Source organism: Schistocerca nitens, chromosome 8, assembly GCF_023898315.1.
Source record: "Schistocerca nitens isolate TAMUIC-IGC-003100 chromosome 8, iqSchNite1.1, whole genome shotgun sequence".
Classification (NCBI taxonomy): domain Eukaryota; kingdom Metazoa; phylum Arthropoda; class Insecta; order Orthoptera; family Acrididae; genus Schistocerca; species Schistocerca nitens.
The window spans coordinates 257,376,361-257,389,988 of record NC_064621.1 but is presented as its reverse complement, the minus strand read 5'-3'; the positions used below and the strand labels follow the sequence as shown (position 1 = coordinate 257,389,988).

At 42.0% G+C, this 13,628-nt stretch overlaps 1 protein-coding gene across 1 annotated transcript in view; it reads right to left on the bottom strand.

The window, feature by feature from the left end:
- The window catches only part of LOC126198709 (myrosinase 1-like), an 87,222-nt gene that overhangs the window by 35,520 nt on the left and 38,074 nt on the right, over positions 1 to 13,628 (bottom strand). Inside the window, exon 8 of the mRNA XM_049935218.1 lies at positions 1,862 to 1,977. Coding sequence (XP_049791175.1) covers positions 1,862 to 1,977 — 116 coding nt within the window. The remainder of the gene's footprint in view (positions 1 to 1,861; positions 1,978 to 13,628) is intronic.

Below are 13,628 nucleotides of genomic sequence, written 5' to 3'. Positions count from 1 at the left end.
CTCATGTAAGTTGAGATGAGGCGGAGCGTGGTCCTGTAGAAAAGCAGATTTGAAATTTGCGTCCATTGGCAATAACTACAGTCTAGTTTACCGCGAAAACGTACCAGAGTATTTTAAATGACGAAAGTGAAGTATATTTTATGGAAATTATTGAGGAAATGGTTGGCGATGTTACAAACTGGAAGAAGCTGTCTCACCGTTTCTAGGATTCACCCCGTTGCAGATGAAGTAATTGTTATCAGAAACTGAAATGTTCATTTCCAATCTGAAACGTAGTATGTAATACATTTCTACTTTATAAACAGAAACGGAAATAGGAGTACTCAGAAACTACGTATTTCGCCATTTTTCACAAAATTTGAAAAACTGTAGCGCCGTTGGTGTTGGGTGCAGATAAAAGTTTTAGTAATGGAATCTGTGGAGAATCTTGCGCTCTATTTTCAAAAGTACATAGCTCTTTTTTGAAAAGGACATAGCTCTCAATGCTCTCGGAGCACGAGACACTGAGATTCTGAGAAAAAAGTTGGAAGAATTCCGACATTATTAATGTTTCTTGCATACAGAAAGTTTAGGCAACATAAGACTTGTTGGCAGATCTTGGTTTTTCCTTTTTCCCAACTACATGAATGAATTAAAAAAATCTTTCACTCCATCTTTATAAAGATATATTTACTATTTGAGTGGGCTAAGTTTCAGAACATTAGGAGTTGCAAGAACTGCAGTAGCCTGTCCTGAAGTGACAAACAGCGTCCGATGAATATTCGATTTGTTAATTTATAATTTTAGTAGGGTGTCGCCTTTAGTAGCTGTAGACCTTTAGTTCTTCCAGAGTGTTCCATAGGCCCCCCTTTGCCGGAGTACGTAAAACACTCATATTGTTATCTATGTCCAGATGCAGTTCTGTTCTGCGGATGTCCATATCCCCTAACTCTGATATTGAAAAACATAACTGTCTTTCTAATACAAAATTAGATTTGTTACCCATCTTGTACCTAAGCAGAATTGTTAGAGTATTATTTATTTGAAAGGCGCATCTGATGGTTCTGTTTTGAAGCTGTTTCTCCAGCTGTTGAAACGGATTTTTCCATGGTATCTCATCGGGGCAAATTTCTGTTGCTTTTAATGCCTCTTGTGCTCTTGAATGATTATGGTCCTATTTTTTATCTTATTGTAAGGTCTCAAGACAAAGATGAATGTATACTCGTTTTCCACGGCTATATCTTTTGGTATTTTTTGGCCGTCTAAAGGCAAACAAATAAGTCGGTGTATCATAGAGGCAAAAAGTTCTCCAATATGGTGCAGTGAGCGATAGGACTTGGCATGAATAATATTATAAGTGCACTTACGTCTCCCTATAAGTTCTGACTTACGTGTATTGTTAGTTTAAGTGATCGTCAGGTCCAAATAGTTAATAGAGTTATTTTCCTTTGTTTCAGTGGTAAGATAATTTTTTGGTGTTTATACGACACAGCTGTCGTTCAAAGGCATCGATATAGTTTGCGCTACCTTTTGACATAACCAACATACCACCTACATAACTTTTATAGTAAATTACGTGATGTTTACGGTTTGTGAATTTATTTAAAAAATTTTTTGCAAGTCATTAATAAATATATCAGGCTACGTTCCAGCTAACCCATTTCCTATTGGAAGACCTTGTTTTCGGCCACATATTGTGTTATTAAATGTGAAGAGTTATAGGACAGCACGAGTTCAAGCTCGATGATTTCTGCTATAACAATTTTCCAGCGAAATATCTGATTATCAAACATTCGATCTATTTTACCTTCGAGGTGAACATGTCACTCATCACCAATTTATGAACACTTGCCTGCCTCAAACGTTTTTCCACTAAACTTACCTGACCCTCTGATCTATTTACAGCCATGTCACGCAGTTTGGAAGGTGAATCGCCCGTGAGTCCTGGCGTCACGAAAGTCGTGTTGTAGTGGTTTATTGAAAAGAAGTCCGCTGAACCTGTAACAAGGTATAATTTGTATATTTCAGTTTCCTGATAAACTGAGACGACAGCTCTAACATTAACAACAAAGTTCTGCAGTTTTGTCTGACTTTCCCTCATGTAACGCATTCTTCCATGCCGCAGCAACGGCGCTGTGGAAACCTAATATGAATAATAATTTACGTGTATTATAAAGACAGGTACATTACGAAGCAACCAATGACGTGTTAAAGATTATAGTAGGCGCTTGAGGTCGAAGCGGAGATCGTAGCTTGTAGTTCACTACACGCTAAATTAACACCAAATAGAAGTGGATGAAATTACTCTTTCTCTTAACGCTTTGTACGGGTAAGGGACATGCACAGAGTGCTACAGAACACAACTATTGCAATGGTTGATAGTTACGTGCTATACCAAGATTAAGCAATGTGATGTGCAGAACGGATTTCTAATTGTATTACCAGATTTTTTTTTAAATTTATAATTATTATTATTATTACTATTATTTTTTTTGAATCGCATCACTTCAATTTCTGGACGGCCATTGTCCTTACTTCCAAATAGAAGTCATGTTTAAAGCAGCGTGTGTGTCTACAACGCTGCTGTAACAATGTTTAACATCGGAGAAATACCTTCTACTTACAAGTGACAACTGTTGAACCATATGAAATACAATCGCCATAACTTCTGAACGGTTTGCGTTAGGACGTTCAAACTGCACCGAGGGAGGGCATGATTGGAATTAATATGCATGCATGGTCTGGTTTATCGACCAAGCCCACTTTCATTTGCATGCGTTCATCAATAAGCAAAAGTGGCCCATTTTGGGAACTGAGAATCCGGATTTCGTGATCGAGAAGTCACACGGGTGACTGTGTGGTGAGTAATGTCCAGTCGCAGAATAATCGGTGCGATATTCCTTCATGGCACGGTGACTACCGAACGGTACGTGAAGGTTTTGGAAGACGTTTTCATACCCCTTATCCAAAGTGACACTGTCGCAAGATGTGGTTCATGCAAGATGGAGCTAGACCCCATCGAAGCAGGAGAGTGTTTGAAGTCCTAATATAGCACTTTGGGCACCGCATTCTGGCTCTGGGGTAACTCCTTTTAGTGAGTCTATGTCAAAACCGAGGTGTACAGAAATAACCCCAATATCATCTCTGAGCTGAAACCAGCAATTCAGGAGGTCATCGACAGCATCGATATTCTGACGTTTTAGCGGGTCATGCAGAATTTCGCTATTCGTGTGCACCACATCATCGCCAATTACGGCAGGCATATAGAACATTTCGTAACTTAAATCCGAATACCTGTAGTGACGTTGACACGTTGAATAAAGTATGTCTACGCCGTAGTTTGTAAATAATTTTTGTTATTTTACTTATAGTGCAATAATTGTTGTAAAGCACTGTTTGTTGAGTTTGTTTATGTTCTTAATGATGAAAGGTGGAAAGTTGTTGTGTTGATTTGGGCGAATAGATGTGCAGCGCAACCGACTCCAAAGCAATCTTAGTCAAGATTTTGAGAAATCCTCTCTATGTAATTTGCTTGATTCTCACGATAATATAAAATCTGTTCGTTTTCAACTGTTACCACTTCTGCAAACATGCACAAATTAAATTGTTTCCTTGTAAACATTTGTTCAATTTTTCCTTGACAACTGGTGGTCAGAGAAAATACAAGGCAACGTCATTGTCGCCACCCACACTCTCTTGTAACTGACACATGACGTACCGAAACTTACCGAAACTTACCGTCCTCTCAAAACAGTTTTTTATTCCTGCCTTCACAGAGGTGTGATAATGTCTTGCAGTAATAGTAGTTTTATTCATCCATAGATCTCGTTTTCTAGCATATTGTAAGTGTCTTGTTACTGCAATTTAAGAACAACAAAAAATAACGTTATGCATACTTACAGACTGGTGTGACAAGGTAGTCGATCGTTCCCTTATAGGAGATGCCGCCCTGGCATTTGTCTGAAGTAATTTTGGCAAATCACAGAAAACCTGAACCACAGTGGCCGGATGCATGTCGGAGCCTCCAACCTCCCGAATACAAGCACAGTCTGTTTACAACAGCGCTACCTCAGTCTGTGTATCCCTTGTGTACAATGCTGTTTTACAATGGAGTTATTTAATAACGTAAAGTGCTTGTACTACACTATTCATTCATTTTTCATTCCCACCCACTCCTCTCACACATGGCTTTATAATGTAGAACTACACACACTACCAACTGATGTCATTACCATACCATCGATGTTTTGTTACAGATTTCCCACACAACAACTTCCCATTTCCTAGCGTCCAAAACTGAGTCAGCATCCCTCTATAACAAGTGAGATGTTGAGCGCAGAAAGAGAAGAAGGTGTTAGCATTTTACATTGCATAGCTTTTGGAGTAACTTTCTTCTCAGAAAAAAATACATTGAGGATGGAGGAATTCAAGTAACTGTAGACTTCCTTTTTAGACTGTGTGGTTGTTTTTCTACCTTTCATTTCTTTTCCGTTTAGGGTTACTTAGCGCATGCGGTGGTAGTAGTAAGAAAAAGGTCTGTCGATCCAAGAGTGACAACGCAAGAGACGATTCAGCGTATTCCGGGTGAGGTAGCGAAAGCTCAATCTTGTTATGTATCATTGTATGGGGAAATATATGGTTTAAATGGTGAAAGAGAATAAGGGTCTACTTCTACAGCGTGTGACCCCGTTATTGAGGATAGTACGACTAATTGGTTGCCCCATTTACTTTTAAACCAGGGAAATACGTCTTAGTCCTCTCTGATGTTTTGCATACAGCCGCAAGCTTAGAGAACTGGAGTAGCAAACAGTTGTTAAAAGTGTAGCTCGCTTGAATTCCGCAGAAGGTACTTGATCATATGTAATGTGCAATGAAAATTTGCGGGATGATCATTCCTTCATCGACATTCAGAAAGGCTTAGTTCATCGTTAAAGAAAAGTGGATCCCCCTAGATATTACGGTGAACAACTTAGTGGTATATTTCAGAAGCACTCTGAAGTAAGTAAGGCCGAACTCTTCAAAAAGATAGCAGCACACTTCCTGTTGTCAGCACCAAAACCTGTTGTTATTTGCACCAGCTGCAAGAAAAGTTATTTATACGGCATATAGCGAACAGAGCTGCAGGGAAAAGGGCTGCTGACAAACTGGTACATGTGACTTCAGGATCTTCTTTCCGGTTAGCTGTCACTGTCACTGGAACCACAGCCCTAAACATCAACTACTCTTTAATCTACCTGCCAGACCCACCCTTCGAGATCCTAACGAAACAAAAACTAACTTCCACCCTCTACTCCACATTTCCTGCTTCACTGGATCAGATGATAGCTGTACTAAATGGTCATGTGACGCCGCAACACCTGCTCGACCAAGTTAAAAAATATTGGACTGGAGATCGCCACTATAGCAACATCCACGTCTGCTGCCTGTGTCGTATTGAAGTAATGATGCGCTACCACCTCAAACGAAGAGTTGCCCGTATCCCACATTTACGTTCCTTCAACCAACAAGTCCGCAGTACTTGTGTCGGCAACAACGAAGAAGTCATTCAGTCTCAGTCAGTGACGTAGAGTTGTGCGAAAAGTAAGGAACTCCGTACTTGAGCATTGTAAGAGTGAAACAGTGCCCATAATAAAATATAAAAATGGTAGGAAGACATGAAGGGGAAATGTTACACAAGAACTGTTTACTGAGAATTTATGCAGATGAATGTAAAAATGTTGTAACAGTGATTGATACACCAGTGCCTCTGTTGTAGCTAGATGCTTACTCTACAGTCCAACGGGCAGGAAATATAACGATATGTTACTCCGTCACATTCAAAAGGCATAACCAGCAGCAGCAACCGGACTTCTGTCGAAACAACAACCCTTCACTGTTGGCTCAGTGTCAATTCGACCTTTTTCTAAATGACGATACATCAATGGCCTGTCGATATGAAAAATCCTTGTGGGCACACGACAGCATGGTCTTAAGCGCGAGGGCTTTTGAAACGACGCAGAGATATTAAAATCCCCAAGGAAAGCGCATCGAATAGTTATATAGTAATATGACGTCGGGTATGTGCCAGCCAGCGTTGTACTAATGACGCAGGCGGCCGGCCGGAGTGGCCGAGCGGTTAAAGGCGCTACAGTCTGGAACCGCACGACCGCTGCGGTCGCAGGTTCGAATCCTGCCTCGGGCATGGATGTGTGTGATGTCCTTAGGTTAGTTAGGTTTAAGTAGTTCTAAGTTCTAGGGGACTTATGACCACAGCAGTTGAGTCCCATAGTGCTCAGAGCCATTTTTTGACGCAGGCACCACGGCTGTTTCCAGAAGGTGAACTTCGTGACTGCCTGGAATCCCGGCAGCAAGCCGCTTTACCACGGCCAAGTGGCTTTAGACGATCAGTGAGGTACAGCCAATTTGGCAGAGCCGCTTCCCGAAGTGTGAGACCTATGTTCAACACCCGGAGCAGTCCTGCTTGTCCAAGCCCTCCTATCTTTCAGTACCCGTCGCTGGTCTGCCGCCCCGATGTAGCCAGCATCGACAGCTACAGAGCAGTGGGAGCATAAAGCCGTTCGCTTCTCGCCTCGGAAAACGCCTGTGTCGGCGCGTCCGCGGAGCGCTCCTGGGTCCGAGGGTCACTGCCTACGACCTGCTGTCTGCCTGTTGCGAACACACTGCTCTAAATTTGTTTACAATTGTTGATAAAAGGTTTCAACATGAAGTTGCCTGTCTTCATCGTTTACATATCCACCCTCCTCCGGCACGGATCCACATACCCACACCATCCTATCAACGCCCCTTAATTCCTTCTAACTTCTAAAGTAGAATCCTATGGTCAACAGTATCAAATGCCTTTTAAACATCTAAAACTGTGCTGCGACCAACTCATCTTTGTCAGGAGAATGAAATACCACACTAGTTGAGACGAAGTATTCCCACATTCCTGGTGCGTTCTCATGTGTGTTTTCAATCATGGAAACTTACACTGTGAAAAAACTTCATCTTCAAGTGTACGTACCTCCATTCGAATGCGCTCGCGGCCATATATTCATGTGATCTATTATACTTCTTACCGTTTATGGACTGTTCCCAACAGCTTATACCTATTTAGCAAAATTGTCCTGTATACAAAATTTTCGTCTCTGTATGTTAGTCAAATAATGGCAGAGCGTCACCAATTGCCTCTTATTTCTAAACTATTTGATTTGCAATCCTAATAATCGAAAAATTCATCAATGATCAGTTCCTCAGTTAAATTTTCTTCATAGAACCTATCCTTATACTGACATACATTCCCCGTCTCGGGACGACATATTTTATCACGTACCGGGCGGTCCTGAAAATCCAGATCCAGTAGAAACTCACTCTCCGTACATAAGCATATTATACATCCAGAATTGCTGGTTATCGTCAGGAGTGCCCCACGGAACTGTGATAGAATCTCTATTATTTTCGCCGGCCGCGGTGGTCTAGCAGTTCTAGGCGCTCAGTCCGGAACCGCGCGACTGCTACGGTCGCAGGTTCGAATCCTGCCTCGGGCATGGATGTGTGTGATGTCCTTAGGTTAGTTAGGTTTAAGTAGTTCTAAGTTCTAGGGGACTGATGACCATAGATGTTAAGTCCCATAGTGCTCAGAGCCATTTGAACCATCTATTATTTTCTACGTCCGCCCCCGGTTGAAGAGTGGTCAGCGCGACGGCATATCGTACCAGCGGGCCCGGGTTCGATTTCCGGCTAGGTCGGAGATTTTCTCTGCTCAGGGACTGGGTGTTGTGTTGTTCATCATCATCATCTCATCTGCTTCGACACATAAGTCGCCGAAGTGGCGTCAACTCGAAAGACTTGCACCAGGCGATCCGTGTACCCGACGGGAGGCCCTAGGCACACGGCATTTCCATATTATTTTCTATATACGTAAAAGTTATGGCAGACACGGTGGGCAACAATCTTCTGTTATCTGCTGATGATTCTGTGGTGTTCGGGAAGGATTGGAAGTTGAGTGACTGTAGGATTGTGTAAGATGGCTTAGACAAAATTTGCAGTTCGTGTGATGAATGGCAGCTAGCTCTAAAATGTGGAAAAATCTGAGTTGATGAGGATGAGTAGGAAAAATAAAATCGTAATTTTCGGACACAAGTCATTTCGTTTAAATATCTGGGCGTAACGCTGCAAAGCGATATGGAATGGAACACAAATGCGAATGGTCGGGTTTGGTTTATTAGAATACTTTTGGGAAAGTGTGGTTCATTATAAAGGAGACCGCATACAGGACGCTAGTCCGATCTATTCTTGAGTATTGTTCGAATGTTTTGGATCCGTACCTAGTCGGACTAAACGAAGACCCGAAGCAGCTCGGGGGCGGGCTGCTAGATTTGTTACTGGTAGGTTCGGACAACACATGGGAATCTCTGGAGGGACTTCTTTTCGAGGAGAAATGTTGAAAAAATTTAGACAATCGGCGTTCCGAGCTGACTACAGAACTATTCCCGCTAAATACATTTCGCGTAAGGACCACGAAGGTAAACTACCAGAAATTAGGGCTCATACAGAGGCACACAGAAAGTCGTTTTTCCTTCCTTCTATTTGCGAGTGGCACAGGAAAGGAAATAATTAGCAGTGGAACAGGGTACCCACCGCCACGCAACGTACGGTGCTTGCGGCGTGTGTACGTAAATGCAAGTGTAGAGTTTACCTTCCTCAATGAGACTAACTGTTACTAAAGTTATTTTGCACAATGACTGAAATTAGAAAAAAATATCTATGGGATACATGCCTAATATCCCAAGAAGTACGATAATGTTGGAAATATGAGGCCATTATTACCATTATGGTGATAGACTCCAAAAAAATTTATATCACCCTGGAAGTTGATAGACTGCAAGAACATAATGCTCAAATTTTTTAAAGTGGAAGTTTAATTTCTTCCCTGTCATTTTCAAGGCACAGATGGAACAAGAGAGAGTTGGATAAGGAATTTTGAAACCTCGGTATGTGGGGACACTAACGCCACCACACAACCGAAGATGACACACGTCGAATGTTATCAACAGTCGCTATTAGTCCCCAACGGGTGAGCAAGTAGCATTTATTTCTGTCCCCCCGTTGCTTCTGCAACAGAAGACGTAATCGAGTATTATAAGAGTGTGGCGCTTATGTTTAATGCACCATTCTTACATTGTCCTGAAGGTCTGACCAGTGTACGACACACCACAACTGCAACGGATGTGGTAGATGCCCGCCTTATGCAAAGTAAGATCGCGAGATTATAAAAGGTCCCTAAACTTAGATGGTGGTCACAACACAATTAACATCATGTGCCAGCAGAATATGGCCAGTCCTGTAGGAAAGTCTGTGCGTGAAGCAAAAATGGTTCAAAAATGGCTCTGAGCACTATGGGACATCTATGGTCATCAGTCCCCTAGAACTTAGAACTACTTAAACCTAACTAACCTAAGGACAGCACACAAAAGAAGCAAAAATGCCTCCGCTTTGTTGTCTCCTCGTTATTGTTTTCGTTCTGCCAATTCACGATTGGCCGATAGTACAAAGTGCTTCTGATCTGTCACTATAACCATTATGGTGAAAGGTGACTTAGAGATAGTGTATCTCATATGGCTTTTAGAAACTGAGATGAAGAGGGCCGTGTGGATCAAGGTACCAAGTACCCCCTTACGCTGAAGCAGCTGGTGACAACACCCAGCCTGAAGATAAAAAAGTGTGAGTTGGCTTCCTGTGTACAGCACGACCCAAGATAACGTCAGCATTCCCCATTACCAAGACATCCATCTCCATCGCGAAGTGAATTTCGTGTGGATTAAATTCAGATGCTCCCAAAGGTAGTGTAAAATCGCAATTCCATGATACCAAACAACTAAAATATTGCCCACGTATTTTGGAAAACACGCAGGTGTTAGTGCTGCCGGCTTAAGAGCACGTTCCTCGATTTTCTTAGATTGGCAATAATACGAGACAAAGTGCTCCCCATTGTATCTCTAACTGTCTGTTCATAGCACTGGTCAATGAACAAAAATTGGGCAGGTGCACTGAGAGTTCCGTACAAACTTAATTATTTGTGGAGGCAGTTTATCCATTCAGAGAATTCAGAATATCCATGATATGATACTTGCAAGCTAGCGGTCCCACGGATACCCAGGCTTCTGAGAATATTGAAATTTCCGGTCTGAAGTCGAATAACAAATGACAACAAAAACGTTTTTTTCGTGTGATATAATTAAAAATTAACGATTTTGGAGCTTTTCTTGACTTGTACTGCGAAATCTTGCTTCTTGCCAAATTTCTTAATTCTAGATCAACGGAAAGTACCATACGGGCTTTGATGAGTGAGTTTTCGACTATCAAAATACATGGCATGAAGGGCTGTATCATTTGAATGAACTGATTTAGAAGTTTACAATTATCACAGCGCGAAGAGGCCAAGACCTTAACATGAGACATAAATATGAACTTGATACGCCAATCTGTTCCAGAGTAAAATGGTTTTAACCGACGAAAAAACAAACAGACATAAACCATGACAAAAATTTCTTTTGGTGTTATGTGATTAGAAATTAACAATTTCGGATTTTTTCCTTTATTGTAATGTGGATCCCAGCTTCATGTGTAATTTTATGATTCCTGGTCAACGAGAAATACGCAACAGGTTTTGATGAGTAAGTTTTCGAGTGTTAAAATATGTGAGAATTTTGATTGCCCTGACTTAGAAGCATACAATTTTTAAATCGCCAAGGGACCATTAACCTTAGTAACTGACGTAAACCTGAGCTTGACACACAAAATTGTTCCAGAGAAAGAAGGGTCCCAACAGACGGACAAACACAGACCGATTAAAAAACCGACAACAATATTTTTTCTTATATATACTTACAAATTAAAAATTATGTGATTTTTCATTTTTTGTACTGTGGAGCATTGCTTCTCGCAAAATTTCATAATTCTAGGTCAACGGGAAGTACCCTATAGAGTTTAATGGGTGAGTTATCGAGTATCAAATTTTGTGACATAAATGGCCGTATGTGTTGATTGACTTAAATGCTTAAGTATTTTCCTCCGCCAAGGGGCCATCGATCTTAATGTGGGACATAAATGTGAACTTGATGCGGCTGCTCGTTCCTGAGAAAAAAGGGTTTTTAAGAGTCGGACAGACAAGACGACAGACAGACTCACAACAAAGCGATGCAGTAAGGTTTGCGTTTTTGTATACTGAGGCGCCAAACCCCTAAAGGTAAGTGGAAGGCAACACATGTCGATGTAGGATCGTTAATTCAACACCAAACGTAACCTCAGTTAGCTGTCAGCCCCTGGTAGCTGAGTGGCCAGCGCGACGGAATGTCATACCTAACGGCCCGGGCTCGATTCCCGGCTGGGTCGGAGATTTCCTCCGCTCAGGGACTGGGTATTGTGTTGTCCTTATCATCATCATTTCATCCCCATCGACATGCAAGTCGCTGAAGTGGTGTCAGCTCGAAAGACTTGCACCAGGCGAACGGTCTACCCAACGGGAGGCCCTAGCCACACGGCATTTTACCTCAGTTAGCTGTAACGAATGAAACAGAGGAACCGGAGTGAAAAGAGATCCACATCGAAACATATGAAAATATCAGCTTCATTTATAAGCAATTCGTCTAATAGACCGAAGAAACCCGCCGAGTTCTGGATGTGATGCACACACTGCGCTACTAAGAGGACTCAACAGATTAACAAGGTGTTTTGCAACACGGTATATTGCAGTACCAGTGTAACTGAGAATAGAGCTAAAAATAACCAGTTGCCCCATGATCTCCACGCGGGTGCATGGTCTGGCGGGGAAAAGCACAGTGAAGACTTCGGATAGTGTCTCGTGACAAGGATCTTTTCTTCAGGAGGCTGTTAGTCTTCCTCCTTTTTTGTTGGGTCTGCACAAGCCGGCGATTCACTGGATTAGAGAGTAAAAACTGCGTCACCTGACCGTAACCCTTCTTGTTTAGTGCCACTGTAGAATAGCTCTCGTTCGAGGGCAAGATACTATCAGGACCACCGTCAGTGAACAAAAGGAAGCCCTCTCAGGTGTTGCTATAATACTCATGGACGAACGTGCTCTTGTCAACAAATGACATACTTCTCTTTTACCCTCCATTGGAGCCTGAGGAGATTGTTTAAAAAACTTCTGGTAAACGATTAGCTACCGTTGCAAATTTTTACACCTCTCCCTGGTACGGATGAAGATGATTCGTCCAAAGCGTTCTCTGTGAGGCTGATTACAGTACGTCAAGATGTGTTAAACTCCGAGACATGGAAACGTTTAAACGTAGGCACTTACAGAACGGAATTCCCAATCACACTAGGACCAAGAAACAAAGTCCAGATAATCCATGGAAAATGCCGCCGTTTTCTCACCGAAGTAGTTCCTTTTTTTTTAAAGCAACTACTTCGGTGAGACAGAGAGAGAGAGACTCTCGGCCAGCATAATGGATCCTATTACGAACAAGACCTGACCGAACGCGTTGCTTGATGCTATTAACGCCGGAATGATTAGTGTTATGCACAACTTTGGAACAACATTGAGGTCGCGATAAGGTAACATAACTGAAGAACACCTTGCAATATCAGTCTAGTACAGCCAATTCTTCCTCAAGCGACAATACATTTCCTCCTTGTGGAGGATTCTTCCGGCGTGAGAAATATTCGGACAACTTACTGGAACGCTCACCGGCGTCATAATCGAAAAACGCCGACATTTCGTCTGATGCACACACTGTCCTTTTCAAGGCACAAATGCAATAAGAGAATGTGGAAATTTTGAACTTCAGCATGATATTTGTCACCATCCAGATCAACGTGATGTGAAACTTTGTCTCTTGGGTCATAAGGCCGACATTATGAAGAAGAGAAATTTATTAACATCGAGTATAGAGTGTCAGCAAGTCTTTTCTAAAAGTATTTGTATGTAGTACAGCCATGTATGGATGTGAAACATGGACGATAAATAGTTTAGCCAAGAAGAGTATGGAAGCTTTAGAAATGTGATGCTACAGAAGAATGCTGAATATTAGATGGGTAGATCACAAAAGTAATGAGGAGGTACTGAATAGAATTGGGGAGATGAGGAATTTGTGGCACAACTTGACTAGAAGAAGGGATTGGTTGTTAGGACATGTTCTGAGGCATCAATGGATCACCAAGTTAGTATTGCAGGGCAGCGTGGAGGGTAAAAATCGTACAGGGAGACCAAGAGATGAATACACTAAGCAGTACTTACTTGGAGATGAGAGCTGCATGAAACCAGTCTCTAGACTGAAGACCACAACAGCAACAAGACCGACATTGTCTCAGACGCTGAAAGTTGAATTATCTCATCTAGAAGTCACCTTTCGCCAGAACGGTCGTAGACTGCTCTCACAGTCAACAGTCAGTCGAATGGGTGACGAAATGAACGAGGTGACAGCAAAACCTATGGCAATTTTGTCTTACGTAGCTACTATTCCTAACAGGATTGGTCATATTCTGCAGAAACATAGTGTGGATTGTGTTTTTCGACCACCACCCATCATTAGGGCCCATTTTAAAAACTCTAAGCGACGATCTTGGTTTGCGTAATGCGGGTGTCTACAGTACCCCTTGCAGTTGTAGTACGTCATATATTAGACGGACCATCAGGATAGCGGAGG